The sequence below is a fragment of the Aulostomus chinensis genome, chromosome 4 (assembly GCF_037954235.1).
Source record: "Aulostomus chinensis isolate RoL2024-O1b breed Wild chromosome 4, RoL_Achi_v1.0, whole genome shotgun sequence".
In the NCBI taxonomy this organism is placed as follows: domain Eukaryota; kingdom Metazoa; phylum Chordata; class Actinopteri; order Syngnathiformes; family Aulostomidae; genus Aulostomus; species Aulostomus chinensis.
In genome coordinates, this window is record NC_141323.1 from 17,357,994 (window position 1) to 17,385,583 (window position 27,590).

General features: G+C 42.0%; 1 protein-coding gene across 1 annotated transcript; it reads left to right on the plus strand.

Annotated features, from left to right (window-relative positions):
- Positions 1-4,990: 4,990 nt before the first annotated feature.
- Positions 4,991-27,562, plus strand: adipor2 (adiponectin receptor 2). Its single transcript, XM_086202158.1, has 9 exons — positions 4,991-5,119; positions 15,202-15,273; positions 15,364-15,638; positions 22,454-22,630; positions 23,672-23,843; positions 24,789-24,975; positions 25,061-25,248; positions 25,551-25,744; positions 25,823-27,562. Exons 3-9 carry the CDS (start codon positions 15,558-15,560, stop codon positions 25,949-25,951), a joined length of 1,128 nt encoding a protein of 375 aa, XP_086058284.1. The 5' UTR covers positions 4,991-5,119; positions 15,202-15,273; positions 15,364-15,557; the 3' UTR covers positions 25,952-27,562.
- Positions 27,563-27,590: the final 28 nt, after the last annotated feature.

Genomic DNA, 27,590 nt, shown 5'->3' on the forward strand with positions numbered 1-27,590 from the left:
AGGACTGAGACATGCTCACTGTCTCTTTGTAATCCCCCTCACCTGATAGAGGCCCGTGTGTGTGTGTGTGTGTGTGATGTTCTTTTCATCAAAAACATTCCTAAAAAGGCCAATATTGTGTTCTACTTTTAACGAGATGGTCTGTGTGTGCACTAGTCCTTAACTGTGCATTGTGTGTGTGTGTGTGTGCTGAAGATTAGACAAGTGAAAGCGCAACCTGATGGTGTCTCTAATCTTTTTGGATTGACAGACATATCCGTATTCTTTTCCTGAATCAAACAACAAATATTTGATCACGTCGGCCGTTTCTACAAAAGTGAGAGGGCCGCTGGTTATGTTATGTGCTTAAGAGAGGTGTCACAAAGTTAAATGCCCCCTCCAGTCAAAAATATAGTTTTCTTCCCGTTCAAATTGTTTTCAAGACTCTTGGTGGCGTGGGACTCGACCTCTCTTCAGGTGTTTGGAGACTTGAACCTTCCCCGGGATGAAGCAAAGCAGCAGACGGGAAACAAAACATCAAGTCTTTGGTGTTTTTATCAGGCAAAAACATGTCTCTGCACTGAACACCGGAACAGAGTTAAAAAGGGACTAATTGAGTCCTAATCACGTCTGTATGTGGGGGAACTTTTAGTGTTCTGCAGCCAACTGGTCAAATATGTAGCCAGATTTGCTCTGCAGCATGAAATGCATTGCAGGAAGTTGGACCGATTTCTGAGGGAAGGCTCAGACAATTGGACTTTATTCATCACTTGACTGTTTTGGCTTTTAGAATTCGTTTCCTCCTCAGCATGTTCTTGGGTACTTGAAACAGAAAAGGAAGTATTGGGAGATCTGGTGGCTTCCTCTGTTGTGTCCAGCAAGTGGAAAAACTTCAACCACAGAAGATTGGAGCACGTCCTGAGAGAAATTGTTAAAACAGACGACTGTTTTGACTGTCAAAATCAAAAAAAAAAAAAAAGTTTGATGTTCTTTGTCCTCCGAGATGAAAACGCTGATTCTGAGTATTTGGTGTCAGCGGGACTGGAAATATTTTTAATTCCATCACACTTTGCAAATGTTTGTCGTTCCTGATGTCGGCGATAATGAGATCTTGCACGTGTGTTTGTTGTAGATTAGTCGGCAGCTGATGTAGTTAAGACATCAGTAGGTGAACGCTCTAAACTGGATTATCCGAAGCGAAGAAGACACGATTTCCTCTCTCACTTGCGAGCAAATTCATACGGTGCATTCATATCATCTTGCAGCTTGGACTGTCGTTTGGGTGTCTTTGTGTGTTTCCTGTCTTTTTGGACTGACGCACACGTGCAGAGAGCTCAAATGTCAAGTTCGACACAAATGCTTAGCCACTTACCTGTAAGCTCATTCATCCATATGCTTTCTACAAGCTTTTGCAGCGGCAAAATGGACCCGCAGTACTCCTGGTACACCAGAATATCTCATCTTCTCTGTATGGTACAAGATGTAGTCAATGAACTGGATGTAGGAAGTTTTAATTCACTGCAGCTACATCACATTTTGTATACACTTAAAAACAGCACACACACACACGCACACACACACACACACACACAGATCCTGCAGTTATTACAAAGGTCAAAGATCATGTGCAATCTATGCAAAGACTGTGCTCATTAATCAAATACTGGCTGCTTTTTTATGGTCTAAACATGCAAATTCAACTGTTAACTCAAAGCACCAGCAAATGGAATCTACGAACAGAGCAACCATCGAACTACTTTGAGGAATTCAAAGCTGGAAGCATGAAAAGTGAGTTAATAAAAATTGACTGTGAGGCTACAAAGTATTTAAAGACTTACTCCATCGTTATGGCATCTTTTGGATCTTTCTGAACCACCAGCATCAGTGAATCCAATGAGTGAAAATAATGATTAACTTCATTGTTCTTAGAACTTTTGACATTGTCCAGCCAAAGAGGTGTATCATTAGTAACACAGTCATGGGATGTATTCTTAGGAAGAACTTATTGATCTGTCCTCTGATCCAAAAATGCAAATACTGCACTTTGCCTTTGGATGACTTTTAACTACTATAAACCTGCTGCAAAGGTAAAATCTAACTGGGTTTATCCAATATTTTTATTATTAGGATAAAACTCAGAGTCCCTACAAAGTCTTTGAAAGAAATGTGACTGGTGAAGGGAGGTTAAGGTTTCCAAAACAAACTGCAGTATCAGTTCAGAAATACAATGCCAGAGCGTAGTAACTATACTTCATGTGGTTTACTTAAATCGGATTAGATTTTTACTGCAAATTTGACACTTTTTCTCTGAAATGGAGCATAATTGAATCAGGATTCTTGGTCACAAGACAGAGCAGATGTCTACAAAATCTCATTTCTTGTCTTAACTCAGCTTTGACCAGATGCGCAGTCACTGCACTTCCCCCGCAGACTGTCGCTGAAATATTAACCCCGTAACACATGATTTATGAACTCTAATGAATGTGGGCATGAAACGTCCTTAATCCCTGCAGAGGGAATGTTGAGGTGTGTGTGCTGTCACACCTACGTGTTCAGGCATGTGTGTGCCTGTGTGCTACTTCAGGTTATCGCAGATGCTGCAGCTGCAAGTGCCATATTTCTCTCCATAATAATTACAGGTACCGGATTATGAAAATTTTTTATTTTCAACCTTGAGCTCTTCTTTTGCCTTCGTTTTTTGAAGTCAAATTAAGAATATTTGCATCTACGTGGATAAATGGAATCTACATAGCAGGTTTGTATGAACATTTAAGGACAAGTCTAACAAAAACAAGGCGTTCGATAGAGACTTAGAGCTAACACTTATGGAGTCCTTCAGTCTATCTTTGCCCTTAGATTAAAATAGATTTGGAATATCGACACATTCCACTTTTGTCAACTCAATCACTCAATCTGTCCACGTAGGACAGTGATATCGTTGATAAAAGACTTCTAAACAACTTTAGACTTTAAAATAAAAAAATAAACATCTGTCAAAGCTGGCCAGAAGTCAAAATGTGGCAAATTTTGAAGCTTTTATGAATAAATTATATTATAGTGATATACAATGGGATTAAAAAAAAAACCAAAAAAAAAAAAAACATGATCAAATGTAAAATTAAAATAGAGACTCAAACAGTTTGTCTTTCAGCCACTTATAAAAAAAAAAGTCATTACTTTTTTATATATATTTTTGGGGGGTTTTTTGACCAACCAAGTGTAGTCAAATGTCAAATAATCTAATAATCTCTCTATCTTTCCAGCAGCCTAGTCTGCTTCCGTGTAACTGTCGTCACGGCAGCAACAGATTATCAAAACAGCTTCAGCCCCCAAAGATGAGCTTGGACAAACACTCATACGTAGCAACACAAACAGAGCAACAAATAAACACTTAAAGGCTGGTTTAGCAACATTCCTCTGAGCCAATAAAGTCAGTGAGTGTTAAGAAATATTGCTTTTAAAAATGTTGTTAACAACTCTATGCTGTGTACAGTTGTGGACTGTGCGGTTCACTGTAATTTAACCATTATATAACATGTATTAATGTACATGTTATACAAACACTTGTTTTTCTACAAGAGCTGTGTAAACCAATAAAGTAATACAAAGCCATCCATTCAGGACAAACATGTCTTATCATCAGGTAAGATACCACAGACATGATAAACTCAATGCCCGAGGAGGAGTTGAGACGGATTAAAACAGCTTTCTTTCTTTGCAAATATAGAATTTTAGCAGTTTTCTCAGTTTCCTCTGACAAAATTCTTACGCCCTGCTTTCCCTGGACAAAAAAAAAAAAAAGGGCATGTGATTGTTGTTGAACTTGTTTAGTGGCGAGACTCTGGACCTGATCAACCAGACCAGTGAAACTGCTCCTAACGGAGTTTGGCAACACACCCAGCTGTCAGAGCCTTGCATCACAATATAAGCATTTGCACAACTGTATACTTGACTGTAACTTTGGCCCAGTGTGTGTGTGTGTGTGTGTGTGTGTGTGTGTGTGTGTGTGTGTGTGTGTGTGTGTTTGTTCCGAGCTGGCAGGGCACACCCATGGATAGGGGCACCCTGGCCGGGGCAGGGAGAAGGTGATGGTGGTGTGATGTTAAAATAACTGTACTCATTTCTCTCAGATAGACGCAGGAGATAGCAGCAATAAGGTTATGCAAACGTCAGTTTGCCAACATCAGTACACATCTCCTGCATCTGGTTGATTCATTGCTATAGCCTCCTCAAGCTCCTATGTGTATTAAGATTTGTTGTTGTTCTCTAAAATAGGTTATTTTTTTGTGCACTCGGTGAATTCTGAAGGGCTGTTTTCTCTTGAAAAATGACAGGTAAAACATTTTATTGCACAATGTGCCCTTAAGGAGGAACAGTTACACATGTAAGAAGCCTGTTGGCCATATCAGACAGGGTTAATGAGCAAGTGTGACACAATGAATAGGGAAATCAACAAATAAATAAATAAAAATTGAGGCAAAAAAATATTTTGAGAAGCTCTAGGTATCATTTAACATTTTCACATTTTGGTATGGATTATTATTTTTTGATGAATTGTGTCTTCAAAGACATCTAAGACACACAACGGTGTACTTCGCATGAGGTGTGGTAAGATTGTTTTGGTCACTGTTTATCAGACCATCTTGAAGTTGCTCAATATCAACATGGTGGCTGCTTGACAAACAAGTTCTTGACTGAAATTCAAATGACTTGACACTTAAAATGCTACGAATACTATAAAATACAATGCCACCGTCACATATAGCCAGAAACCTTATGTAAACACGTTTCGGGGCCTAAATGTCGCTATTTTCAATTAATGTCCACACTTTTTCCATCATACAACGTTGTAAAGTGACTAAAAACTACAAAAAATGTTCCTCGGATTCAACGTTGTTTCTTCCTGTTCCTGGTGAAGCACTATTGGTTAGTAGTACCTCTCCGACTGATCTGATTGGCTACCCACTGCTCATGCGACAGGGCGTCACGTTTGATTACCTCCCTCCGATGTCGCTGAGTCCAGTCTGGTGTTGTAAAGCGAACCGTTCAGAGTAGAGAAGAGCAGAGAACCGACCACAACTCTCTGACAACTGTGAAGCTTTACAAAGAAGACGGATTGGATTTGAGACATCAGGACTAGGTGAATAATACAACAGGCATTGGCTACTGTTTGTTGATATTATTTCTGTTCTGTCTTGTTACAGACTGTTAAATTCACCCCGGACTTTCCTAACGTTACATTAGCTCCGAACATAACGTGAATGTACCCTGCCAGCCAGCTAGCAGCGTCGCTACCCAGCTAATTCTGCCTGTCAAAACAAGAGAGGAGCGTAATCTGCTAGCCACAGTGAGAAGAAGCCACAGCTTTCTTCTCTCTTAACAAAACCTCGACTTATCTATGGAGGGTGTATTTGTGATGTTTAAAGGCTGGTAGATCAACGTGGTAAACTGTCAAAATACACACAATCCCAGTTTAATAGTTATTTGGCTTCTTTCGGATGTGGCAGCTCCTGTTAGCGGACTAGCCTGCTCGCTAGCTCGTTGTAAACAAACCATTATCGTGATAACCTGCCTGTCGATGGGCGGCACTCTGTCTCTTATTTTACATTTGACAACACAGCTGTGATAGACTCGAATTTATTTTAGCGAAAGTAGAACGCGAAACAGCTAGAAATGCTCCTTTCATGTTGGAGATATTGTGGCTGTCAACAAGAGGAGGGTAGTCTGGCTGGAGTTTTGGGTTTCTTTGTCTTGCTTGCTCGCCAGTGTTTTGTTGACTGCTTTGCACTTAGTCTGTCTGAGTTTACAGATGAAGATTATTGCGCTTTTTGGATCAATTTCTTGGCATTATGGCGAATTTCTACGGATTTGGCTTTTTGTGTGTGAGTGGTTAAAGAGTGCCTGGAAATCCCATTTTTAAAAAGCCACATGTATTCGCTCTGTTGCTTTGTTTTATGCAAATTAGAAATGAAAGCAGTAAAATCATCTGTTAGTGGGGTAATGGTATGAAGATGTCTTTACATCAGTGAAGATACTAGAATATAGATATTAAGTGTTGTAGTTGCACTTTAGATAAACTTGGTCTCATCTTGGCTTTTGGTTGAAACTTTACACGTAAACGTTGCAGAGAATATAATCAGAGGCACGTTGATTTCATGTACAACATTGTTTGTTTTTTTTATAAGATTTCTTAAACCTAAAAGGTTTGAAGACTCAAGCTCAGCCATCTGATTTTTACATCTATTTAATACAGTAAGCTGTCGTCAAAGTATTATTCTGTTGATTATCCTGTCTTAACCGTTTAAATATGATTTGATTAGCTGTGGCTCTGCATAGTTTTGTGTATAGACTGTGAGTTGTTTATTTCTTCTATTTCATTTCAGTCGCTCTGAATTCACCCTCTGCATGTATCCCCATCCCATTTTAGTGTCCTTCTTGCTGTTCGGTTTGCCACAAAGCATGAAGTAATTTCATCTATATTTTATGGCCTGGGCAGCTGATAGCCTATTTGTCTTGAACCCAAACTGTATATACAAAAAAACACTACCAGCTATCGCCTTACATGGTTTTCGCCCATAGAAATTTCATAGGATAGTGTCTTAGTTATTAGTATTTGTGTTTTGTAACCATTCTTTCATTTTTAAACAGTGTTTTTTTTGTGCAGTTTAGCCCTTTGGGGTGTCACAGCATCATTATTTCCAGGTGCTAAATGAAACCTAAAACTGTGATCAGTAAATATAATCACATTTTCCCATCGGGCTCTTATTCTCTTGCTTATGCTTTCTTCAGCAGGCAATAACACAGAAAACATTTAGATTTCATATGCAAACAGTGTCAAACCCACACAGGGATGCAATACAGCTTCATGCATCATTTTAATGTGCAGCAACAATAGTCTGTTGTAAAAGAGCAGGTTACAGTTCTTCTGAGGAAATAACTGTACGGATAAATTTTGCCACATTAAAGTTTATTTATGCACAATGGACGACACCATTTAGATTCAGCTGAACAGGAAATTTGATATTCTTTGCTATTTGGGGACATTAATTTTGTTGATGTACAGATAATTAATTTAGAACAACTATTCCTTTAGGTGATTTGTGGACTCGCGTTGCAAGGCACGACTGTTAAGCAGTGCTTCGTATTTTTACAGGAAGTAAAACTGGAGATTTTAATGTATAATGATGTCAGTCTTTGACAGTGTGCCAGGCAGGAGGGCAGCTAAACATAGCTTCTAAGAATAGTCAAGAACTGTCGTTGTAAAATTGATTGATCATAAGACAGTGTAGCTGTGTGTCTCTCTCTTTCAGATTCCTCCTCATGTCTCTTTGCTTTGGCCACAACTCTAAATTCAAGGCTTCATGTGGTTGTACAGCACTAAAGGATCAAAATGCGTCTTCTTCTAAAATGGTTTATGCTGCTGTATGTTGTTGTGACTGCTTGCATCACATCCAGCAAAAATAATCAAGTCACTTTTTAATCCAAACCACTTTTTACCTTCTCAAACAAGATGTGCGCTTGTATCCAAGTGTGCAGAATTACTAGATAAACTAAGTTTGTTCTGGTGTTTGTGCAGGCAGAATTCAGCAGCTTTTGTATTGCATTCACATGGATGCGCAAAATATAACTTGCATCTTTCGGCAGCAACCTCTGGGGAGTCCAGTTCAGACACTATTTGGGTAACATGGCGCCCCAGGGAGTTCAGTCACACATGCTCTGTCACACACTGCATCACCCAACACCACAAGCAAATTCTGAGCAAGTGTGAAACGCTGAAGACATAACAACTTAATACTAAGAGATGTGTTTTTATGAAGCATCAACAAAATTTGGCACAGTTGTAGGAATTTTGTAGAACACTTTAAGCCCTTCTGTATTGATTCATTAGAGTCATGGGGAGCTGGAGCCTTTCCCAGCTGTCACTGACAGGCAGGGTGCACACATAGATAGACAACCATTCACATTCTCACCTACGTTCAGTAATTTGCATGTTTTGGTCTTGTGGAGGAAGCTGGCGCACCCAGAGAGAACCCACGCAGGCATAAGGAGAACATGGAACCCCGCACAGAACAGTAACCGAAAGCCAAACCCAAAGCAAAGCTTAAATTTGAAAAAAAAAAAAAAAAAAGTGTGTTTTTGACTGCTTTGTGTTTTGTTCAGTCTGTTTCTCGTTGCCAAGATGAAAGACAGCACTGATATCTTAATATAACTAGTGGTTTTATGTTCTCCTTTCATCAGAACATTTAGGGAGGGGGCTATTTTTAGCTCCATGTGACCCACCTTCGGATTACCACCCAGTGCTTGGAAAGCACTACATTTGTAAGGGCTGTGTCCACCAGTAGAGCCAAGCCAGCAGCGCACCACTGACCTTGTTGTGGTTTGTGTCTGCTGCTCTCTCTTCAGATGGCTGGTGGATCAGCACTATTCAGATAGGGAGCCGTGTCCGTGTGACTGGTCATTTGGACAGGACGTGGCATTGTGTAATTGCATCTTGGAACTTTTATGACTTCTGCAGGACATATTATGTTGAATCTACAGCTATTGTGCAACCCCCCCCCCCCCCCAGAATTAGTTGGGAAATGAGTAACCCTCAACAGTTGGACTCACCAAATCAGCCCACAATCAAACTGTGAAGAGGCAAGAGTCAATCACATAGTGAAGGTGGTTCCAAACATCTGACAGCTGTAGTGTATCTACGCTCTATGGAGTTTTTCTGAGTTTTGTCATGTTCTGTCTCCCTTCACCTTCCATCTACCAGCTGCTTCTTTAAAAAAAAAAAAAAACAGCTTAAGAATTGGGAGCGGGGTAGATAGCCTTTTAAACTGCATGCTTTTTTATATATTGTTAATTGAGGAAAATTGCATGCGCACAGAAAGAGACCAGTAATATTAGCAACCAATGAATGCCAGTGAAATTCAGCAGCTTTGAGCAGAACAACTGCTGGTGATGTGAGGTGGACGAGTCAAGTGTAGAGTTAAACTAAACTATCAAGTTAAACCAAACTTAACTTTGAGTTGGCTGATTGAGCCTGGGAGGGACAGATGTGGCTGACGGACAGATGAGAAATATAAAAGAGGGTTACCTTGGAAACTAGAGACTAAAATGTCCATGAGCAACCTACAGCAATGCGACAGCAGTTTTATATGCGCGCGCAGCTTAAGGGACAAGCCATCAGTGCTCTGTGTAATGTGTGTGTGTGTGTTTGTGTGTGTCTTGGGGGGGGGGGGGGTGTCAGAGTGTAGGGAAGGTTATGTGTTGGTTGAGTAATCTTTATGTTTCCAACAATACCTGTGAAAAATGGCCCGTGTCCCATGGAAGGACACCTGAATGTCACCGAGACCTATTCTCGTGCATTGTATTTTTCTCATGTCTTCTAATGAGACCCGTAGTGGTCCCATGGTGTTTTGGGGAATTGTTGTTTTAGCCTTCGATGGACCTTTGGGATATCTATAGAATGTAGAAATAGTTCCGTTGCTATATCTCAATGTCAAGTGTGTGTCTAGACAACTTCATGATAATCATGATGCGTGGGTTAAAGTGTGAATGGGGGAACAAGGATGTGAATGTGTACATGTTGTACTTCACACTGGCCGTCTTTGTTTATCTCTCCATCATAAGACTGCTGGCACCAGCGCCAGTAATCCACTGCTGTACTGGGAGCGAGGGATCACCGTGGGACAGACATTTATACGCACCTTAGACACTGCATGTTGTGCTTATAAAATTACAATTTAAAAAAAAAGTAGTTCAAATGAGATTTCTTGATACAATGTTAATCGTTAGAAAGCTACCCTTTCCCTTTTTCTTTGAGAAAGAATCCATGTTTGGCAAGTACATAAGGCTTTATCTTTCCGTTCCTGGAGAAATAAACCCCACCCATCAGTGGCCAATAAGTTACATCATAGATTCAATTATTTGCCATGTCTAGCCTTCAGGTGTAGCTGCAAGGACACAGAGTTTTGTTTCGCGTCGTAGGGTGGGTTGGATATGTGTGTAGTTTATGCTTTAGTGCAGGGTCTCAGTGTGACCCCACAGCCCCAGCGAACAGTAAAAGCAGTCATGTGATCTTCAACAGCAGGTTTAAATCATTGTAAAGCTGTCTCAAATACAAAGAGAGGCCTATTCAGATGCCCTGTTAGAGGGACACACTCAGCACAGTGAAAAGAACCGCACAAACAAATGAAGAGTTTGACTCTAAAGTGACAAAACCAATAACTATGAAAAAAGTCAATGGGACGTTCCCCCCCCCCCCCCCCGCCCACTACAAATGGCTGATGACACTTCAGTAAAACTTTTAGTTGCTATAAAAAATGCTATGTTTTTCAGTCATTTTGATTGAGCAGTTGAGCTGTGATTTTTTTTTTAACCTCTTTTTACCATAATTGAACACTAAGGAAACAAATTTGTTATTCTAATTTTCTCCCTCTGCAAGATGAAAGAAGAACTAATTTTATTGCGGAGGCTGACAATGAAACAGATAAATCACCTCGTACACTGGGGTACATAGACAGAGAAACTAGTTTATTTCTACCTGAGTAAGCAGGTCAGGAGCTTAAGCTATCGACAGTTTCACTTGAAAATAGCCTTGACAACACACGCACACACACACACACACACACACACACACACACACGCACACACAAAACTGAATACAATACTCCCACACTCCCGTCTCTCTGCACAGCTACAATCTCACATGCATCCCGACACTAAGCTATTGGAGATCTTTATGTTCAGACAGACAAATATGACAGCAGCAGACAGTACGAGATCATTAAAAGGGCAATGTACAGAATGTGTGGCGAGATGTTATGTAATGTGTTTAGAATGGTTGAACACTGCTTCGTTGCTTGGATATGCATCCGTAAGCTTGGGGTGGTGGAAAAAAAAAAAAAAAACAACACCAAAAAACCCTGAAACCACCTTGAATAAAAATACGCAACATGAATGACATCCATTTGACTCATGAAGGCCATCCAAGAATTTAGCGTCACAATGGGTTCTCCATTTTTTTTTTTGGACTATTGCTCAAAAACAAAATAATTATGACAACTTGTATTTTTTTCCCCCCCCGGTTAGATAACCTTCATAAAGAACTTAATTGGAAGCAAATATCTGCATAAAGCGCAGGACTCAAAGTGACTGAGAATGCGGGGGAATGTGGGTTTGACAGAGTTTAAACAAGTCGGTAGAGTTTTCCAGCCTGCACGAGAGAAGGCGTCTCCCAGTACCTGACCGCATAGCGCAGTTGAAGAGAGAGTTCTTCATCTCTTCCGAAGAATGGTAGATGTTTGCAGTACACAACCCCACCCCATTCCTTTTCTTATTGTTCACCGTTTTCCTAAACTATGATCTCACTTTCTCTCAATCTCTCCATCTTGCTTACTTCACTTGCTAAGGATTCCAAACCAAGTCTTCATACTACTTGTGCTTCTAAGTCTTTATTTTTTTTCCCCACAATGGAGTAGCTCATTTTTGTTCCCCTTTGGCTTACTTTTTTTTTTTTTTTTTTCTTGCTGGTGAATGAAAGTCAATCTCTGGAAGGGAAACACTGCTTTTCTTTCATTTAGTCACTGACCTACAACCTAATGTGTCATCACACACACACACACACACATACAGAGATACTCATGCTGTCCCCAGGCGTCGCTGCCTATCGGACCACCAGGAAATGCTGTTAAGTTGAATGAGTCACATCTCTTCTTCCTCTGTGCTTTTATTCGTACTTCTTTCCTTACATTTTTCTCCCCCTCTCTCACTCACTTAAGTCATCATTCAAGGACCCGTTCGGTAGCCCACCTAACCTACGGTATACACATGTATAAAAGCTCACAGCTTTGGTCCTTAATTCACATACAGAAATTACACTTTTTCATTTCACTTCCTCTTCTTTCAAACTGTCTGTAGCTACCCCACTCATTGTTTCCCGTGAGGAGTAAAAATAAAAAAATCGATCAATTCACATTGACTTTCATTTTTCCTGAAACACTTGTTTGTCAGATAGATTTTAGGAACAATATCTTCATAGTGACAATGAATAACTCCACATTGCACCGGAGTCTAGTCAGCCGTCCTCCTGCTTGTCTGAATGTTACTATTTCCCCTGGTGAAAACATGAATCGATGGAAAATCTTATCAGTGGCAGATGAGCGTTGTTTCCTCAGGCGCGTTCATAGTGTCGACATTTAGATAAAGAAAAAACAGCTTAGAGAAAGAAAAAAAAACCCCACGTATTAATATCTCTGAAGCACACTCTTTATTTATGCATGCACCATTTAAATGTGGTTTATTTCATTCATAAGTGGAAATATGAAACACGTTCAACACATACGGAAGGGATTTGGAGTGAGGAAAGAACATGAGTCCGTCCTTTTACTGCTCATTCAGGCCCCTGCTGCTCGTTCTCTCCAGTCACCTCTGTTTTTCTCCCTGTGGTTCAAGTGTCACTCGGGGTCAGTCTGATGGTCAGTTGTTGTAATTTGCGGGCAAGAAATGGCAAAGTAGTGTGCAGTTTTGGTTCGTTTCAGGTTTCATTGGATACAGAAGCAACATACAGGGACTCCAGGACATCAACTCTACTCTTAATGGGCTGAGAAATTAGCGATGATAAACGGGCATTGACCCCGCATGAATCTTCTTGATGAGTCATTTGGATCGTCTTGTCATCAGACATTGTGTGTCAGCTGTTTTGTCACAACTGAAACTTCGACAGTTGCAGTTGGCTAGGACCCTAAAAAGTCCCAAGTGGTGTGGCTTTTTTTTTTTTTTCTTCTCCCCCTTCTTTATTTAATGTTGAATGATAACAAGGCTTTTTATCTCAATATGGAGTCAGGCTTTTCTGTCCTGCTTTGTTCTGCTGCTTTGTTTGTCCAGTTGGCTCTTGCTTGCAGTGTGTTTGTGCCAGTTTAATGTTTTTGACGCCCCATTGTGAATAATGCGTTACATTAACTCTGCTACATAGTAAAAGACTGTAAAAGAGGAGCCACAGCTATGAGGCAACATTTTTTTGCAAAGTACATCATCCTTTATCTGCATCGCTGAATGTTCTTAACCAGCTGTATTTATCAGGGCGGGTTCTTTTGTCCCATTATGTCATGCCGGGACCAAAGATTATTCTCGTCGACTAGCCGTTGCACATTTATTTGAACTTTTGTCTACTGACTTATACCTTACACAACAGATGAAGTCCCATAAAAACTGCAGGAAACCAGCGATACATCGGCGTGCTGAAACTTTACAGGGTGATGCTCTTGAGTGGATTTCCACACAATTATGATTTTTATTTTTTTTTTCTGCTGTTAGACTCTTTATCAGACTCACACAGAAGAAAACTTCTTAGCAATTTCTTTCTTGCTCTTGTGTGGCAGTCAGAACCAAAAGGCTGTTATCTCAGGGATTGATTACAGTTACAAACCCCCCCACCGCCACCACCCCATCAGAAATAGTTTATTCATCCTGTTTCCTCCTTTAATAAAGACCCAGCATGAAATCAAATTTTTTATCATGATAGAAAATTAGGTTGCCCAAGAAGTGCGTCAATATAATGTTCAAAGGCAGTAAATTGAGGAGAAAGGGAAGGCGTAGAGATTGATTGTAGGATCTCCGATTGTAGAAGTGTTTGATTTTCATGCGGGTACTTATCGCCAGGCATCTCAGATTAGCTATATAGTCTTCCTCATTATTGTCGTTGCATCGAATGGAGGCATTGTGGGTTCATATCGATGAATATTTGTCCTCTGGCTCTTAACCGCTTTTTTTCCCCCCGCCTTTCCTTTGTATTTCCTTTGTCTCATCCCTCAGACTCTACTTTTCTCTCATCTTTGCCGTCTCGATTCAGTCAGTGGAGGATAAGATAAAACTTCAGGTTTTGGATTAAGGACGTCAACGGTTACATGTTAGCTGCGGCAGTTGTGTGGTTGCGTGCCTGCTTGTGTCTCTTGCCGGTCTTCGGCTTATGGGGTGTGACATCAAGTTGCGTTTCACTGAAAGTTGTTACAACTTCCTGTGTAGTTAAAAATCAAAAATTTGATACCCAGTGCATCGCGTGTGCATGCTAGCTGCTTTTCCCTCATATTCTTCAGGTGCATGTACGCGCACGTGCGGGAGGTTCAATGATGTCGTCCAGTGCTTTAGGCCAGTGATCACATCGGCTCTCCAGAGCTGGTAGTGTGTGGCGGAGGGGAGGAGAGAGTGAGACGTAAAGAAAAAAGAGCTTTGGCAGGCATGATGATCTGAATGTGCACCTGCAGTTCTCATCATTTATGGAACCCGACAACTTTGGCGGGGTTTCAACGAATGTGAACATATGGAACAGTCCTGGGTGAATGAATGTCTTCATAAGGGAAGAGAAGTAAATCTTCCAAACCAAGACTTTAATTCAGAGCACACCTTTGAGACCTCCCCAATTTAAAAAAAAAGAGTTATTGCTCAGTTTATAGCTGTGTAGTGGTGTAACTCCTCAGCAATGTCAGAGAAGATTTTTCATATCGGGTTCTGGTTAAGACTTTAATAAAAGGTTTATTTGCCGCTTTCACTTTGCTTTTCTCGCTTAACTTATGATTGTAGAGTGTGACAGCCAAACTGTGGACTGTGCTAAATGTAGCTTTTACTAACTGAGCAGCACAAGATTTGATTTTTGGGGGAAATTTTCTCACTTTTGATCCTCACTTTTTTCCCCCCAAACCGTCTTTTTTTTTCGTGTGTGTTGTTGTTATCAGAACTGATAAGATGAATAACAGCACAGAGCAGGAATGAAGCACAGAAATTCAATTTTTTTTAATACTTCCACTTCCTCCATGAGAACATTGTTCCTCTCTTTGACACTTTCCAGCGGTCACCTTTTTTGAAGTGAGATGAAGTATCATCTCTCTTTTTTTCTTTGTTTTTTTTTGTTTTTGTCAGAACTGCCAAAAATTCATTAACCACTTTGCGAGAGGCAGTTGGTGATTTAGAGGATTTAACTGGAAAGCTTCTTCCTACTACACTCGGTTCGTCTCCAGCGTTGGCTAATCCAAAACATTACTGCAGTTATCTGTTTTTAATTCCTTGTGTTGTTTTTTTTTTTTTAAAGCCATGTCTTTTTATTGTTTGGAGAAACTGCCTTACAGAGTTGTGATATTCATGCTTTCCTACAATATGGTATTATAATGTCCTGTCTTTATTGTTTCTCCAGTATCAGACGTTATCGGGCTAACTGTCCCCCTCCTGTTTTTCTCTCTCCAGCCTTGTCACATAAAGTCCTGAGAGACAGTGTTGACAGTGCAGTTCAAAGAGCTCAGCTTCAGTGGAGTCCAGGTTGGTCCCCTTGTTCACATCCCCATCCAGTTCTGCTCTCATCTGCTCATGTTCTGCAACTCAACTGTTTCTGTCCCATATCTTCATCAGGATTTCCTCAACATCTCCGGAGTGTTCTGGCGGGTCCCAGCTGAGTTTTGTCCAAGCTACTGGTGGGGGTCGGTCCAGCGTGTGTCAAGCTGGACGAAGGAGAGACAAGTGGGCCAGAAGGCCCGGCCTTTGTACTGAGGCACAGAACTTCAAATCTTTTAGAACACACAACAGATAGCACAACTACAGATCCCATGAGTCCCCGGGAGAAAGGAGACACCTCAGGTTCTTCAAACAGTCACCTCAGCACCGCAGAGTGCCCCTCACACAATGGGGTGAGTTGCAAATACACACACACTCGCCCGCACAAACGCTCACACACACATACAATACATGCTTTCATCTGGTTGGTTCAGAGCTGTGTGGCGTGGTGTGAGGCGACTAGTCACACAGTTAAACCATCCCTCAAAAACACACACCCTCACATGAATTATTAAAAAAGTTGTTGTTAGCAGGCGATAATAAAGCCTGTGTCTTTCACAGGCCTTGTGTTGTAGAGGAGTTTAAAGCAGTTAAAACAGTTGCAGTGAAAGACTTGATAGTAATTTATTATTCCAGGAATTTGCAAACAGCTGTGGAGTGATAGTTGGGTGTAGCGCAGCATTTCTGATTCCACTTTCAATCACCAGACCATTAGTCAGTTGACTTATTATGGAGATACTTTGAAAAGGAGCCTTACAGGATTCGATTTAAATGTGGTCGAAGGAGGTTTTGGGAGAAACACGTGAGAGCTTTGCAGTATGTTTATGAAAGGCTTGTTGTTGGCCTTTTTAAAAGTACGGCATTGTTGCGATTTGATTAAACTCGAAAACTCGCGATGATGCGAAAGAAAGACGCACACACAAGATATTCTGTGTGGCACATTGAGGGAAATAAATGACAAACTCATTCTACCCATCGAGTGGAAATTACACAGACAGTAAATGTCTCGTGTAGCCCGGATAATTTTCAAGGAAGAGAAAGCTTCTTGGGTTTTATGATCGGATTGTGGGAATGTGATTTCTGCTTGTTTGATCATGAGCTCGCTTCCCAAGCTCTCCACCCTCCACCTCCACTTATTATCGACATTCGCACCACCTTCAAGGCTTTTTCGTACTTGATGATGAGTCACTCTGTGCTCTAGTAATTAACAGTGCATTATAATGGTGTTGGTTGGCTGTGCCTCCTCCTGATGTTTCACTTCTAATCTAAGTGATGTGGATATTGACTGTGTGCAGGATTCTCAGCTCCTAAAAATAGGGTTGGTGTATATACAGATGGTATCCTGGAAGGAAAGCAAACATTATTACTAAAAAATCAGTGTGATTAGTATCCCACGAGGGGCAAACTATCAAACTAATCCAACAAATGTGCCAGACACTTCTCCCTCGAAGGCGTCAATTGTGTGTCCCCCCCCCCCCCCCCCCCCCTCCCCGAGCGTGTGTGTCTGTGCGTGCGTGGTATTCATCGTGAGCTGCTGCTGTGAAAAGCAATCAGCACAGAGCCATTGAGCTGAAACACAATAGTGGACGTGTGTGTGTGTATTGTGTTTGCTTCTGTGTTTTTGTGTGCCCTTTTACCTGCTGTAACACAACGCTGATACCTGAGAGGGAGTCAGGGGCCCCCCTGCCCCGACCGTCAGTCCTGACACCACCACAGGCCAGCGTTTGAATGTTTTAGTATTTGTTTATGTCTAAGTCCTGAAAATGTGTCCGGTATATGGAGCCTTTGGGCTTCACTTGTGGGAGATGAATGTAGTTCCAGTTGTAAAGGACTGTTAAAATGCTTAAATTAATATTAGTATGTCTTTTTGTTTTCTTGTCTTCCAAAAGCTTATTATGAAACATACTTTTTCAACTGACCATTGAAAAAGCCGTCCGAGGAAAACCTTTTTGACTTTTTTTGACATAAACCGCAATAATCAAAAGAAAATGACATATTGATTTGCAGAATGCGCTCAGTCCAAATGAGATCGCGCTCGACAACCAAGCTAACACGAAGCGATCCTCCTCTTGAAGCTAGAACTCCGGATCATCAGTGGTGAATTTTAATAACTGAGCATTTCAAATTTCAAATGTAATTCACATGATGAGGAATGAACTTTGGATCGGCATGCAGAGAGATTGGCAGCCCTGGTTAAGCGGTATCACGCATACTTTTTTGCAGTTGCGTCAGGTTTTTTGTCTCGAGGCGATGTCGTGAGGTTATTTTTGTCCCTGAAATTTTTTTATTTATTCACATTTCCTGTTTTTCTCTGTGTCTTCCTGATGACGCTACAGTTTTTGAAACAATACCAGCTAACTTGCCAAGATCAGCAAACTCTTTGGGTCTGCTAATTTACTCAACAAGTTTAAGGAACTTATTGTTAAAAATTGCTCTGAGTAAACTAAAACAAACAAGCAAACGTGGATCAGAAAATTATCAAGCTGTGACATTTAAGTTCAATTAAGCCCCTTTTTCAGATTGTTTCATTCAATACAGGTAATGAAGACTTAGTTGTAGATAGAAACAAGTCGCTGTTGAGCAAATTAGTTTGTATTGATAACCAAAGAAGCTAATAAAGCATGATAGTTTGCCCTTTTAGCGAGTTTTAGCTGTTAGCAGTGCAGGTTTTATTGTGACACACCGACTGCGACCACAATCAACACGACATTTTCAGCCTTTCAGCCCTTCGTGCTGAACACTTGTGGATTGTCTTTGTGCCCCGACGACCGTCCTCAGCTACAATAAGAGGAAGTGAATTTTCATGTCCGATCCACCTGTTTGTGACGCTCATACCCCTGTTATTCAAGCAATTTTATTACCAGCGTTATTAATAAATGCTTTTGATAGTATGAGAGGAAAACAAAAATGACTGTTTCAACAATGCAAACCTTTTTAAGTTCAAAGCAGGACGCGGGGGGGGGGTGTTACAATAACTCTAAAACACGAGGATCCCTGCTCTGCAAGCTGGGTTTGAACAGTTTTTAAAAATCTTTGTGACTTTGTTGCCATGCAACACACAAACGTTTCAGTTCTCTCTCGTGGTCAAGAGCAAGAGATTTGTTTTGCTACAACCTCACACTCTGTGTCTTTTGGGTTGGGCATGTGTGCTTGGAACACGCTGTCTGTTTTTGAGGGTCTGTATCTTTTCCAAACTGTTGCTATCCCAGGGGAGCAATGTTCACGTGAGTCACATGTCAGATCTCTCCGTCTGTGTGCTGTGCAGGGGTTACAGTGTACAAGGGTGATCGCTTCTCCCTGTGGTCGGCTACAGCTTCACACTCACCCTTCATTGGTCCAAAAAGTTTGAACTCTCCTCCTGTTGGCTATCAAGCCGTTTCCTTGTTCCCACTCTCCGCTGATACACATGTGACTTTGTTTACATTGAGGTTCCTTGTCTTGGTGGAAGCTCTTTCCCTTTCGTCCTCCCTCACCTCCTCCACAAACTTGGTTCGCTAGCAGGCATCAGAACGGTGTATTCCTCCTCACACACACTTGTGGTGTCTCAAGTGTGTATGCGTGCAAGTGGTCATTAGTCAAGTGAAAGCCATTAGAAGGGTCTGCTTGCAGAATGGTTAATGAGTCTGATGGGAGCAGGATATATCTTTTTCTTTCTTTCTTTTTTTTCTAGGTGTTTGTGTAAGGAATTGTTCTTCCGGGGGCTTTAAAGACAAACTGACTCATTCAATCTTTAACAGACCCGTATCCCCCTGGGTTCTCCGGGTTCCTCTCCTTGTTCTCATGTCCGTATATTATCCAAGTCTATCTGCTTAGCTAGTGCTTAGCACCCGCCGTCTAAAATAACTGACTGACCTAATCATGCCGTCCAAAGTTACTTAGTGCACCTGCAAATGCGCTGATAAGGCTATTTACTCTCACATACTCTATTAAGGTCCATATACACACTCACATATGAGTTGCATGTGTACATACATGTTTTAATAGCATATACACTCATAAGTCACACGTGTGTAATAAATTCTACGCTGCAAAGGGATCAGCTGCAAGTCTTAACTCCAGGCAAGTCCAACACATAAAACAAATCTATTAGCTAGAGGACAATATTCTGACATGAACCTGATCAAAACAATACTGTGAATAAGACATTCTGTTTAATTAGCATTTTCTAACCACCTTGACTGAGTAAGGGCATTATTGAAGTAACTAATTATCAACTGAAGACAGACGGAGTTTTGTGCTCCAAGTCCATGTCCACAGTCATGAGGTGGACGTCGCTTTGCAGCATGTTAACAGAATTAGAAACTGAATATTCAATAAGGCATTAAGTCATCATTGAAACATCGTCTCATTCAGAACAAGGTCAAAAGACAGACCATCCGTGTAAATGTAGTAAAAGAAAAGCGGAGTAATTAACAGCCTCGGGAAATTCCTGGCAAGAACTGTTGTATTGGTTTACCTGATGAAGCTGCTGGTGTGTGTGCTTAGTAAAAACCCTCGTGCAGTTATCAACATCCTCCTCTGCGCGTTTGCTGTGTTGTAGCGTCAGTCAGGGCTACATATGTGCTTGAAAGTCTGTTATAGGTTACAGCAAAGCTATGGTACTCTAGTTTCTTTCGAAGCATATTTATACTCCCAAAACCAAGTTTACCCCTGTAATAAACTAGATGCCCCCTTAAAATGCTTCATTATGCAGTCACAGAAATGCCCCCAGGCGATGCTCTGGAAATGATTTCTTTGGGAAATAGAAAAAAAAAAAAAAGGAGCAGTGCTCTACAGAACCGTGGAGGTGTGTGTTTTTGTTAGACCAGCTGAAGGCTGGCCTTACTCATAGATGGTCAGCACACACACACTTTCTCACAGGGCGAAATTCGACTCCACAACCTCCGTCGTACAGCTTCTAGCTGGAGACCAGACGGCTGAAGTTGAGTCACGTGCATCTGTGTCTCAGGGTGTGTGTGTGTGTGTGTGTGTGTGTGTGTGTGTGTGTGTGTGTGTGTGTGTGTGTGTGTGTGTGTGTGTGTGTGTGACTGTAAGCATTTTGGTTCTAGCCTGGATTTCTAAGAACTCATTTAACTTTAGTTTTTAGATCTGGTTACAGCCACATTAGCTGAGCAGTTGACAGCCAAACTTCCTCATTCACCTGCTGCTAAACCACCACCACGAACCACCCAAGGGCTTTCACATTCTAGGGAAGTGCAGCGGAGCAGAAATTCCACAGGAAGTATAATCTTTTCTCCCTTATTTTTGTGGGGTTTTTTTTGTGTTTTTTTTTTTTATTTCTCCCTTCTCTCAAACTGGTAGCAACCCTCAGTCCGCCATGCGGCATCAGGCCAGTCAAACGTGAACCGGCAGATATGCGACACCCATCTGAAGCTGTGATATTTTGAAGATCAAAGCAGAAACTCACTCCATGATTTGAAACTTGAGTTCACCAGCTGTTCGCACATTTTTATTTATTTACTTATTTTACAAACTGCACTCTTGGTTGCTGACTCAATGAGTAAACGGTTTGTTTAGCTTAAGAAGGAAAAAATCATCATGAAGGAATACGTCAAGCCGTCGGACCTGCTGCAGCATTCGTGTCATTTTAGGTGTTACCTTGCTTGTTTACTGATGATTCTAAATACACTTTTTGAACAGTTAGCAAAAAGTCAAATCATTTTACACGTAAGCTGAAATAGTTGAGCTGTTTTTAGTTTGTTCTATCTGCTGTAGAGGGGGATAAAATAAAAGTTTTGGTGGGCGTTGACATTTTTCAGAAAACCCTCAGGTTTGGGAGGATGTTTACAGAAACTGCAGAGCTATTGAGGTTCATAAGAACTTTCTGTTCTTATTATGGCATGAGTCTTGCTTTCCTGGACAGTAACATTTTTTGAGTGGCATTTAACTTGCATATGTGGACATGTAGGTGCCTTCTTTGTTAGCATTTATAGTGATCGACTTGTACCTCAAGATTCAACAGTTCCAAACTCAGAATTCTTCAGAAATGACGTTTGGATCTTCTCATACATGAACAAGCTTCCTGTTGCTACTCGTGTTACTGTTACTTACCATCGATGAGACCAGTAGTGAGTGAACTTCCTGTTTTCCATTGATCCACCACCAATACAATCAAGCCATTTTAGAACATCACTGATGTGACTCATCAACCTGCAGGACCGATTTCTGTACAATGATAGGAAGTGAAAAGGAGAGAAATGTGTCTCTGCTTCCTTTTTAATACATCTGTGTGTGTGTGTGTGTGTGTGTGTGAGAGAGAGAGAGAGAGACTGTTTCCATTTTCTGGCTTACAGTACAGGGTTTCTCCCTGTAGGTACTGTGACAACAGTAGTTGTATGTCATTTAACCACCATGGTTTCATTTCGCCCAGTATTGTGTGTGTGTGTGTGTGTGTGTGTGTGTGTGTGTGTGTGTGTGTGTGTGTGTGTGTGTGTGTGTGTGTGTGTGCGCGCCTCAGAAACTGCAAGCGTGCGCCAGACACATACAGTTATTCACACCCTTCAAGAATAACCTCACTATTTGGAGCCCACACCTACATCACGTGCAGGCATGGACACATGAATAAAGGTTATTACACACACACACACACACACACACACACACACACACACACACACACACACACACTCAATCGCAGAGCACACGTGATGACTTCGCACCCTGATAGGACTGTAATGTGATGACAAAACAGTCCACACTGGTCACTCCCAGCAAATGTGCGTCTGCTGTCTGAGCACAGAGGAGTGACATCATCACCCAAACCAACAGGACTGACGTGATGCTCAGGAGCTTGTTTTTTAAGCAGAGACGTCACTTTTAATTTCTGTTAGGAATCGAGGAGGATGACGTTTTCTTTGATAGGATGTTGTTGACACCAGTGATGTCAGAGGTGAAGGTTTGACGAGCTGAGTGACAAAACCAGAGAGTGACACGCTGATTTGTCGACCTCCAACGTGGTCTTAGTGATCCGATCCCAGCGCCTGTAGCTCTAGCTGTGTATTCTGGATTAGATCACCCATACCAGGTCTGAGGTTCAGATTGAACGTGATCTCCTGAGATTAGTAAAAACCGTCTTTATCTTTTCTCTTTGTTCTTTATCATTTTCGCTTCTTGTAAAATAATCGCTTCTCTAAAACCTTTTATTCTTTGACCTTTTTTTGTGCTTTAGAACATCCCAGAGAGTGACGAAGAGAGGCGGAAAAACGAGGAGGACGACAGAGGGAGAGAGGGAACGGACAAGGAGGAAGAGGAGGATGAGAGGAGTAACGACGAAGGTTTCATGGGAATGACTCCGCTGCTGCAAGCTCACCATGCCATGGAGAGGATGGAGGAGTTTGTACACAAGGTAATGAACACACACACACACACACACACACACACACACACACACACACACACACACACACGTGTACATGTGTATATAAAGTAAAGTGACTTCAGCCCCTCCCCTTTCCTTCTCCGTGCTAAATTGATTCCACCAGCTACTAAATGTCCCTGACATGTTTTAGAGGCTCCTTTATTACAGCTGTCAATAAGCTGTGTAGTAAAAGATGCCAGTAGAACTATAAAGATGTAAAAATGAAGATTGACCCCGTGATTATTTGTCTGACTCGCACCTAAACAGTCTGTTTACAAAGCAGGGGGGAATAAATTCAAGTTTCTATTAGATGGCACATCCTTGGTTTGTTCTGCTGCCGTCTGTTTCTCCAGGAACTCTTGTAAATAATGAAAATGTTCATGCTGTTCATAATAATAACACATTTTCTTTAAAGGTGCCTTTCAGGATACTCAAGGTCACCGCACAGAACAATTAAAAGACCGTTAATACCAGTAGTATTCTAATAATTGCTGTGACAGGTGCTCCAAAACGTCGAAGAACTTGGTGGCTTCTATTAGTCAGTTCTGCTTAGTTCTGAATTGAATAAGAACACGAGGAGCTGAACCAAAGATGACACTGTAGGGATGTCAGCTCTTCAGCTACAAATACACACACACACACACACACACACACACACACACACACACACACACACACACACACACAGTGCTGAAATTGCAGCCAGCAGGTTGTAAATTAGGGGGATTAATCACTCACACACAGCCTGTCAAAGGCTTCTCTCTCTGCTCTCCATCAGAGGTGTCGGCCATATCACACTCCACTTTATTTATTTACATGGTTTGACCTGGATACTCTTCATTTGACACCGACACTTAAACGACACCCACGCTCGTGATCGCATACTGTGTACACACACACGCGCGCGCGCGCGCATCCCCCTGTTGAAGGACAACAACCATCTGCTTCCTTCTTCAGCCTAAGTACTGTTTTCACAACCATTCCTCAGTCTCAACCCTTTCTAATCCCAATCTTGTTGTGTGGAACCAGATGTGGGAGGGCCGGTGGCGTGTCATACCTCACGACGTGCTCCCTGATTGGCTGAAGGACAACGACTACCTGCTTCACGGCCACAGGCCACCCATGCCTTCTTTCCGCGCCTGCTTCAAGAGCATCTTCAGAATCCACACAGAGACGGGAAACATCTGGACACACCTGCTAGGTAGCACGCACACACACACACACACACACACACACACACACACACACACACACACACACACACACACACACACACTCTCTCATTCATGATCAATTAGTACCTGACAGCACATGCCATGACCCCAATTATTGACTATGAGAAATAATCCTCCCTTCACTCCTGTTTACCACATGAAAGCTGGAAGTAGAAGAAGAGAGGAAAACTGACACAACAAACCCATTGTGTATTCACCAGTTGATACCAACACTCTCGGCAATGTTTGGTGCATACAAACATTGTAGCGACATTTGTGCTGGTAGAAGATGAACAGCACTGTGCGTACCACTGCTTTAACGTGACCCAGTGAAGACAAAAACGCCAAAAACTATATTATCAAAGTGTTTTGATCCTGGTCATCGCCTGGTGTCTCAGACCAGGAAGTGCGACCCCAGGGAAGGTTCCAGTTGAAATTTCCTGCTGCGGAGCTAGAAATTTGATCCAAAAATCCTTCAGATGCCTCCTACTTTTGAGTACGTGAAGGAAAACTTCCCTGCGCGTCCATCACTGCGCACAAAGACGCTCATTGAAGCGTAGGAACAGCGAGCAAAATAGGTTTGTCTGGAGGGGAACTTTAACCTTTGTATCAAGTCCCATCACAGCTGGAAGCTCTTAAGCTTTCATAATCACTTCTGTGTCGTAGTGGAAGACTTTGTGATCCATCAAATCCTTTTTTTCCTGCACGTTAAAGTCAAAACATGTTTATCTTCTGGAAAGTCTGAAGAGCCAGCAAAGGTCTCTTTGAGTCTGCTGCCATCCAGTGGTTAGACAGAGATACTTCACTTGTACGCATTTGTTATCGGTGAGATTTAGTCTTTACTTTTTCAAACCGATGTTGCGCCTCATAGTTTCACATTTATTGTTACTCACTTAAATTATTTTAACGCTTTGTCTTGTCTCTGTGTCCAGGCTGTCTGTTTTTCCTCTGTCTGGGCCTGATGTACATGTTCAGACCCAACATGTCCTTCGTGGCACCGGTCCAGGAGAAGGTAGTGATAGGAATGTTTTTCCTGGGCGCCATCCTCTGCCTCTCCTTCTCCTGGCTCTTCCACACCGTTTACTGCCACTCAGAGGGCGTGTCCAGAGTCTTCTCCAAGTAAGACACGCAAACGTCTCCGTCTTCACATCTCTCCTCTACACAAGCATCACGGTCAGTTGTGTTTTTTCCCCCCGTTTTTCAGGTTGGACTACAGCGGCATCGCCTTCCTGATCATGGGCTCCTTCGTACCGTGGCTCTACTACTCCTTCTACTGCTCCCCCCAGCCCTGCTTCATCTACCTGATAGTGGTGTGCGTCCTCGGACTGGCCGCCATCACCGTCTCCCAGTGTGACTTCTTCGCCACGCCACAGTACAGAGGAGTCCGAGCAGGTATAGTGTAGATAGACACATTTAGCATGTAGCCCTTAGCTTGTGTTGTGTACCGCACATGCAGCCTCGAGTGCTGGTTTGCACGTCCTTGACCATAAAGGTTCTCACTCTTCTTGAACTTATCGTCACACATCAGCTTCAGTCTCATGTCTCGTCCTGCTTCTGCACTTTTGTCCCTAAAGTTGTCCACGTCACAAAGTTCCTACATCAGAGCTGCATCATTCGGTTTATTAAGAGTTGTGGGTAATCCAATAATCTGTTCATCTCAATGATTTTCTCTCCCTGTGTGTGTGTGCGTGCAGGTGTGTTTGTGGGTCTGGGTCTGAGTGGCGTGGTTCCCACCCTTCACTTTGTCATCAGCGAGGGTCTCATCAAAGCCACCACCATCGGTCAGATGGGCTGGCTGCTGCTGATGGCCACGCTTTACATCACCGGAGCCTGTCTGTACGCCGCGCGCATCCCGGAGAGGTTCTTCCCCGGCAAGTGTGACATCTGGGTAAGTTCCTGCCTTAAACGCACATTTGCTTGGTTTTCCTCCTCTTTTTTTTTCTTAACCTTTTTTTTCTCCTCCTAGTTCCACTCCCACCAGTTGTTCCATATCTTGGTGGTCGCTGGAGCTTTCGTTCATTTCCACGGCGTGTCCAACCTGCAGGAGTTCCGTTACACGGCGGGAGCGGGCTGTGCTGAGGACGGAACCCTCTAACACCCATAGACGCTGGCTTACACACACACACATACACACACACACACACGCTCCTCAGACTCCATCAAGACCAAAGTGGCTTGTTCTTGTGTGTGTTATACACAGGATGGCCTCACGGGGGCGCAATTTAAAGAGACTGACAAGGGTTTTAGCTCTTCTTCTGTCCCTCTGTCTGTCCGTTCATCCATCCACCCCCCCCCCCTTCCTCTCCCTCCTCCGGCCGTCGCTGCGTCCGTTAAACCACTTGGGTGTGTTTTCTAAGCTCTTTCTAGGAACCATATATTCGAGGGAGGGGCTCACTGGTTTTTTTCTGTGTTGACAAGCGTCATCATCTGAGTTGAAGAAGCTTAACTGTGGCTTTTAAAAAGAAAAAAAAAGACATTTTTTGGGGTGGGTGGTTTTATAAAAAATAATGGGAGCGGAAGAGAGCAAGTAAATGTGTGAATGTGTGAATTTCTTCTATTCTGATGGTTCTGGGGGGGGGGCGTCAGGGGTTTGGGTGGGCTTGAGAGACACTTTTAAAATTTAAAGAAAAACAGAAAAAAAAAAACTTTTCCATGTAAATAAGATTTCTAAATTTGGGTTATAGATTTGTATGAAATATATATTAAAAAAAAAAAAAAGTTATAATACGATCGAATAAATAAATATGTTAAGTAAAAGTTGAGAGAGAGGGGCGGCGGAAAGCCAACAGTTCTGCGCCAGAGGGGAAGCGCCTCCAAACACTTTTAGTCTGAATATGCAAAGACACGAGGAGATATTTCACCGGTCGTGAGGTCAACCATCGTTTCTCTGGTCTCCAAACTTCTTTTTACTCATTTTTGTCACAGCTCTGATCTCGAATTGGTCAACAAAACCTTCCCATCCTTTTGTGCTTGAAACCAAATGGAAGCTCTGTTCAAGAATAATCTTCATATGTAGCCATCGATCTCTCGACTTTAAAGCGATTGAACTTCTGTTCTGCCAGGTTGTTGTTTTTTTTTCCCCTTCCCCCAAACAAGGCCTCGCTGTCATAAACCTCCACTCAAAGTTTCTTTTTGATTGGTTTTATGTAATCCACTGCTGCTTTGGGTATTTTTTTTTTTTTTTATTATTATTGCAAACTTTAATTCCACTGTTCGTCTCATATTAGTCTGTTATTATTTTTAATTTTGCGTTCAGCCAGACGTTGCGTGAGGCGAGAGTAGCAGATTCTCACCTCACCCTAAGAATCACTGACGTTCTCACGGGAGAGAGAAACCTCACCGAGCGACCACGAGGGGGAATTAATAAAGACAAGTTTTCTGGCGATACCAAAATGTTGCACCTGCACAGAGGAAACACTCACTTCTGCTCTGAGCTCGTCTTAAACTGTGAGCTCATCGCTGACGCTCACTTAAGTTGAAACGGCTGTTTAACGGCAGCGAGTTGGAATTTTTTTTTTTTAAATCACACTTTGCTTTTGAAAAAGCTTCATATATTTTTCTGTTTTTTGCTCATTTCTGATTTTACTCGAGTTTCTATTAATTTATTTCTATATCTGGGTGTCTGTTGATGCACATGTTCCTTTCTGATGGGAGTGTTCGGTTGCAAGAGACCTATACATCTGCTGTATTGTTCTAATAAAACAAAACAAAACAAAAAGGTTTCTTTTTTAATC

Coding starts and splice junctions, on each gene's coding strand:
- adipor2 (XM_086202158.1), top strand. CDS start 15,558: ATGAGTCCCCGGGAGAAAGGAGACACCTCAGGTTCTTCAAACAGTCAC. Junction 22,631..23,671: donor TGGAGGAGTTTGTACACAAG/GTAATGAACACA, acceptor GTGTGGAACCAG/ATGTGGGAGGGCCGGTGGCG. Junction 24,976..25,060: donor GTGTCCAGAGTCTTCTCCAA/GTAAGACACGCA, acceptor CCCGTTTTTCAG/GTTGGACTACAGCGGCATCG.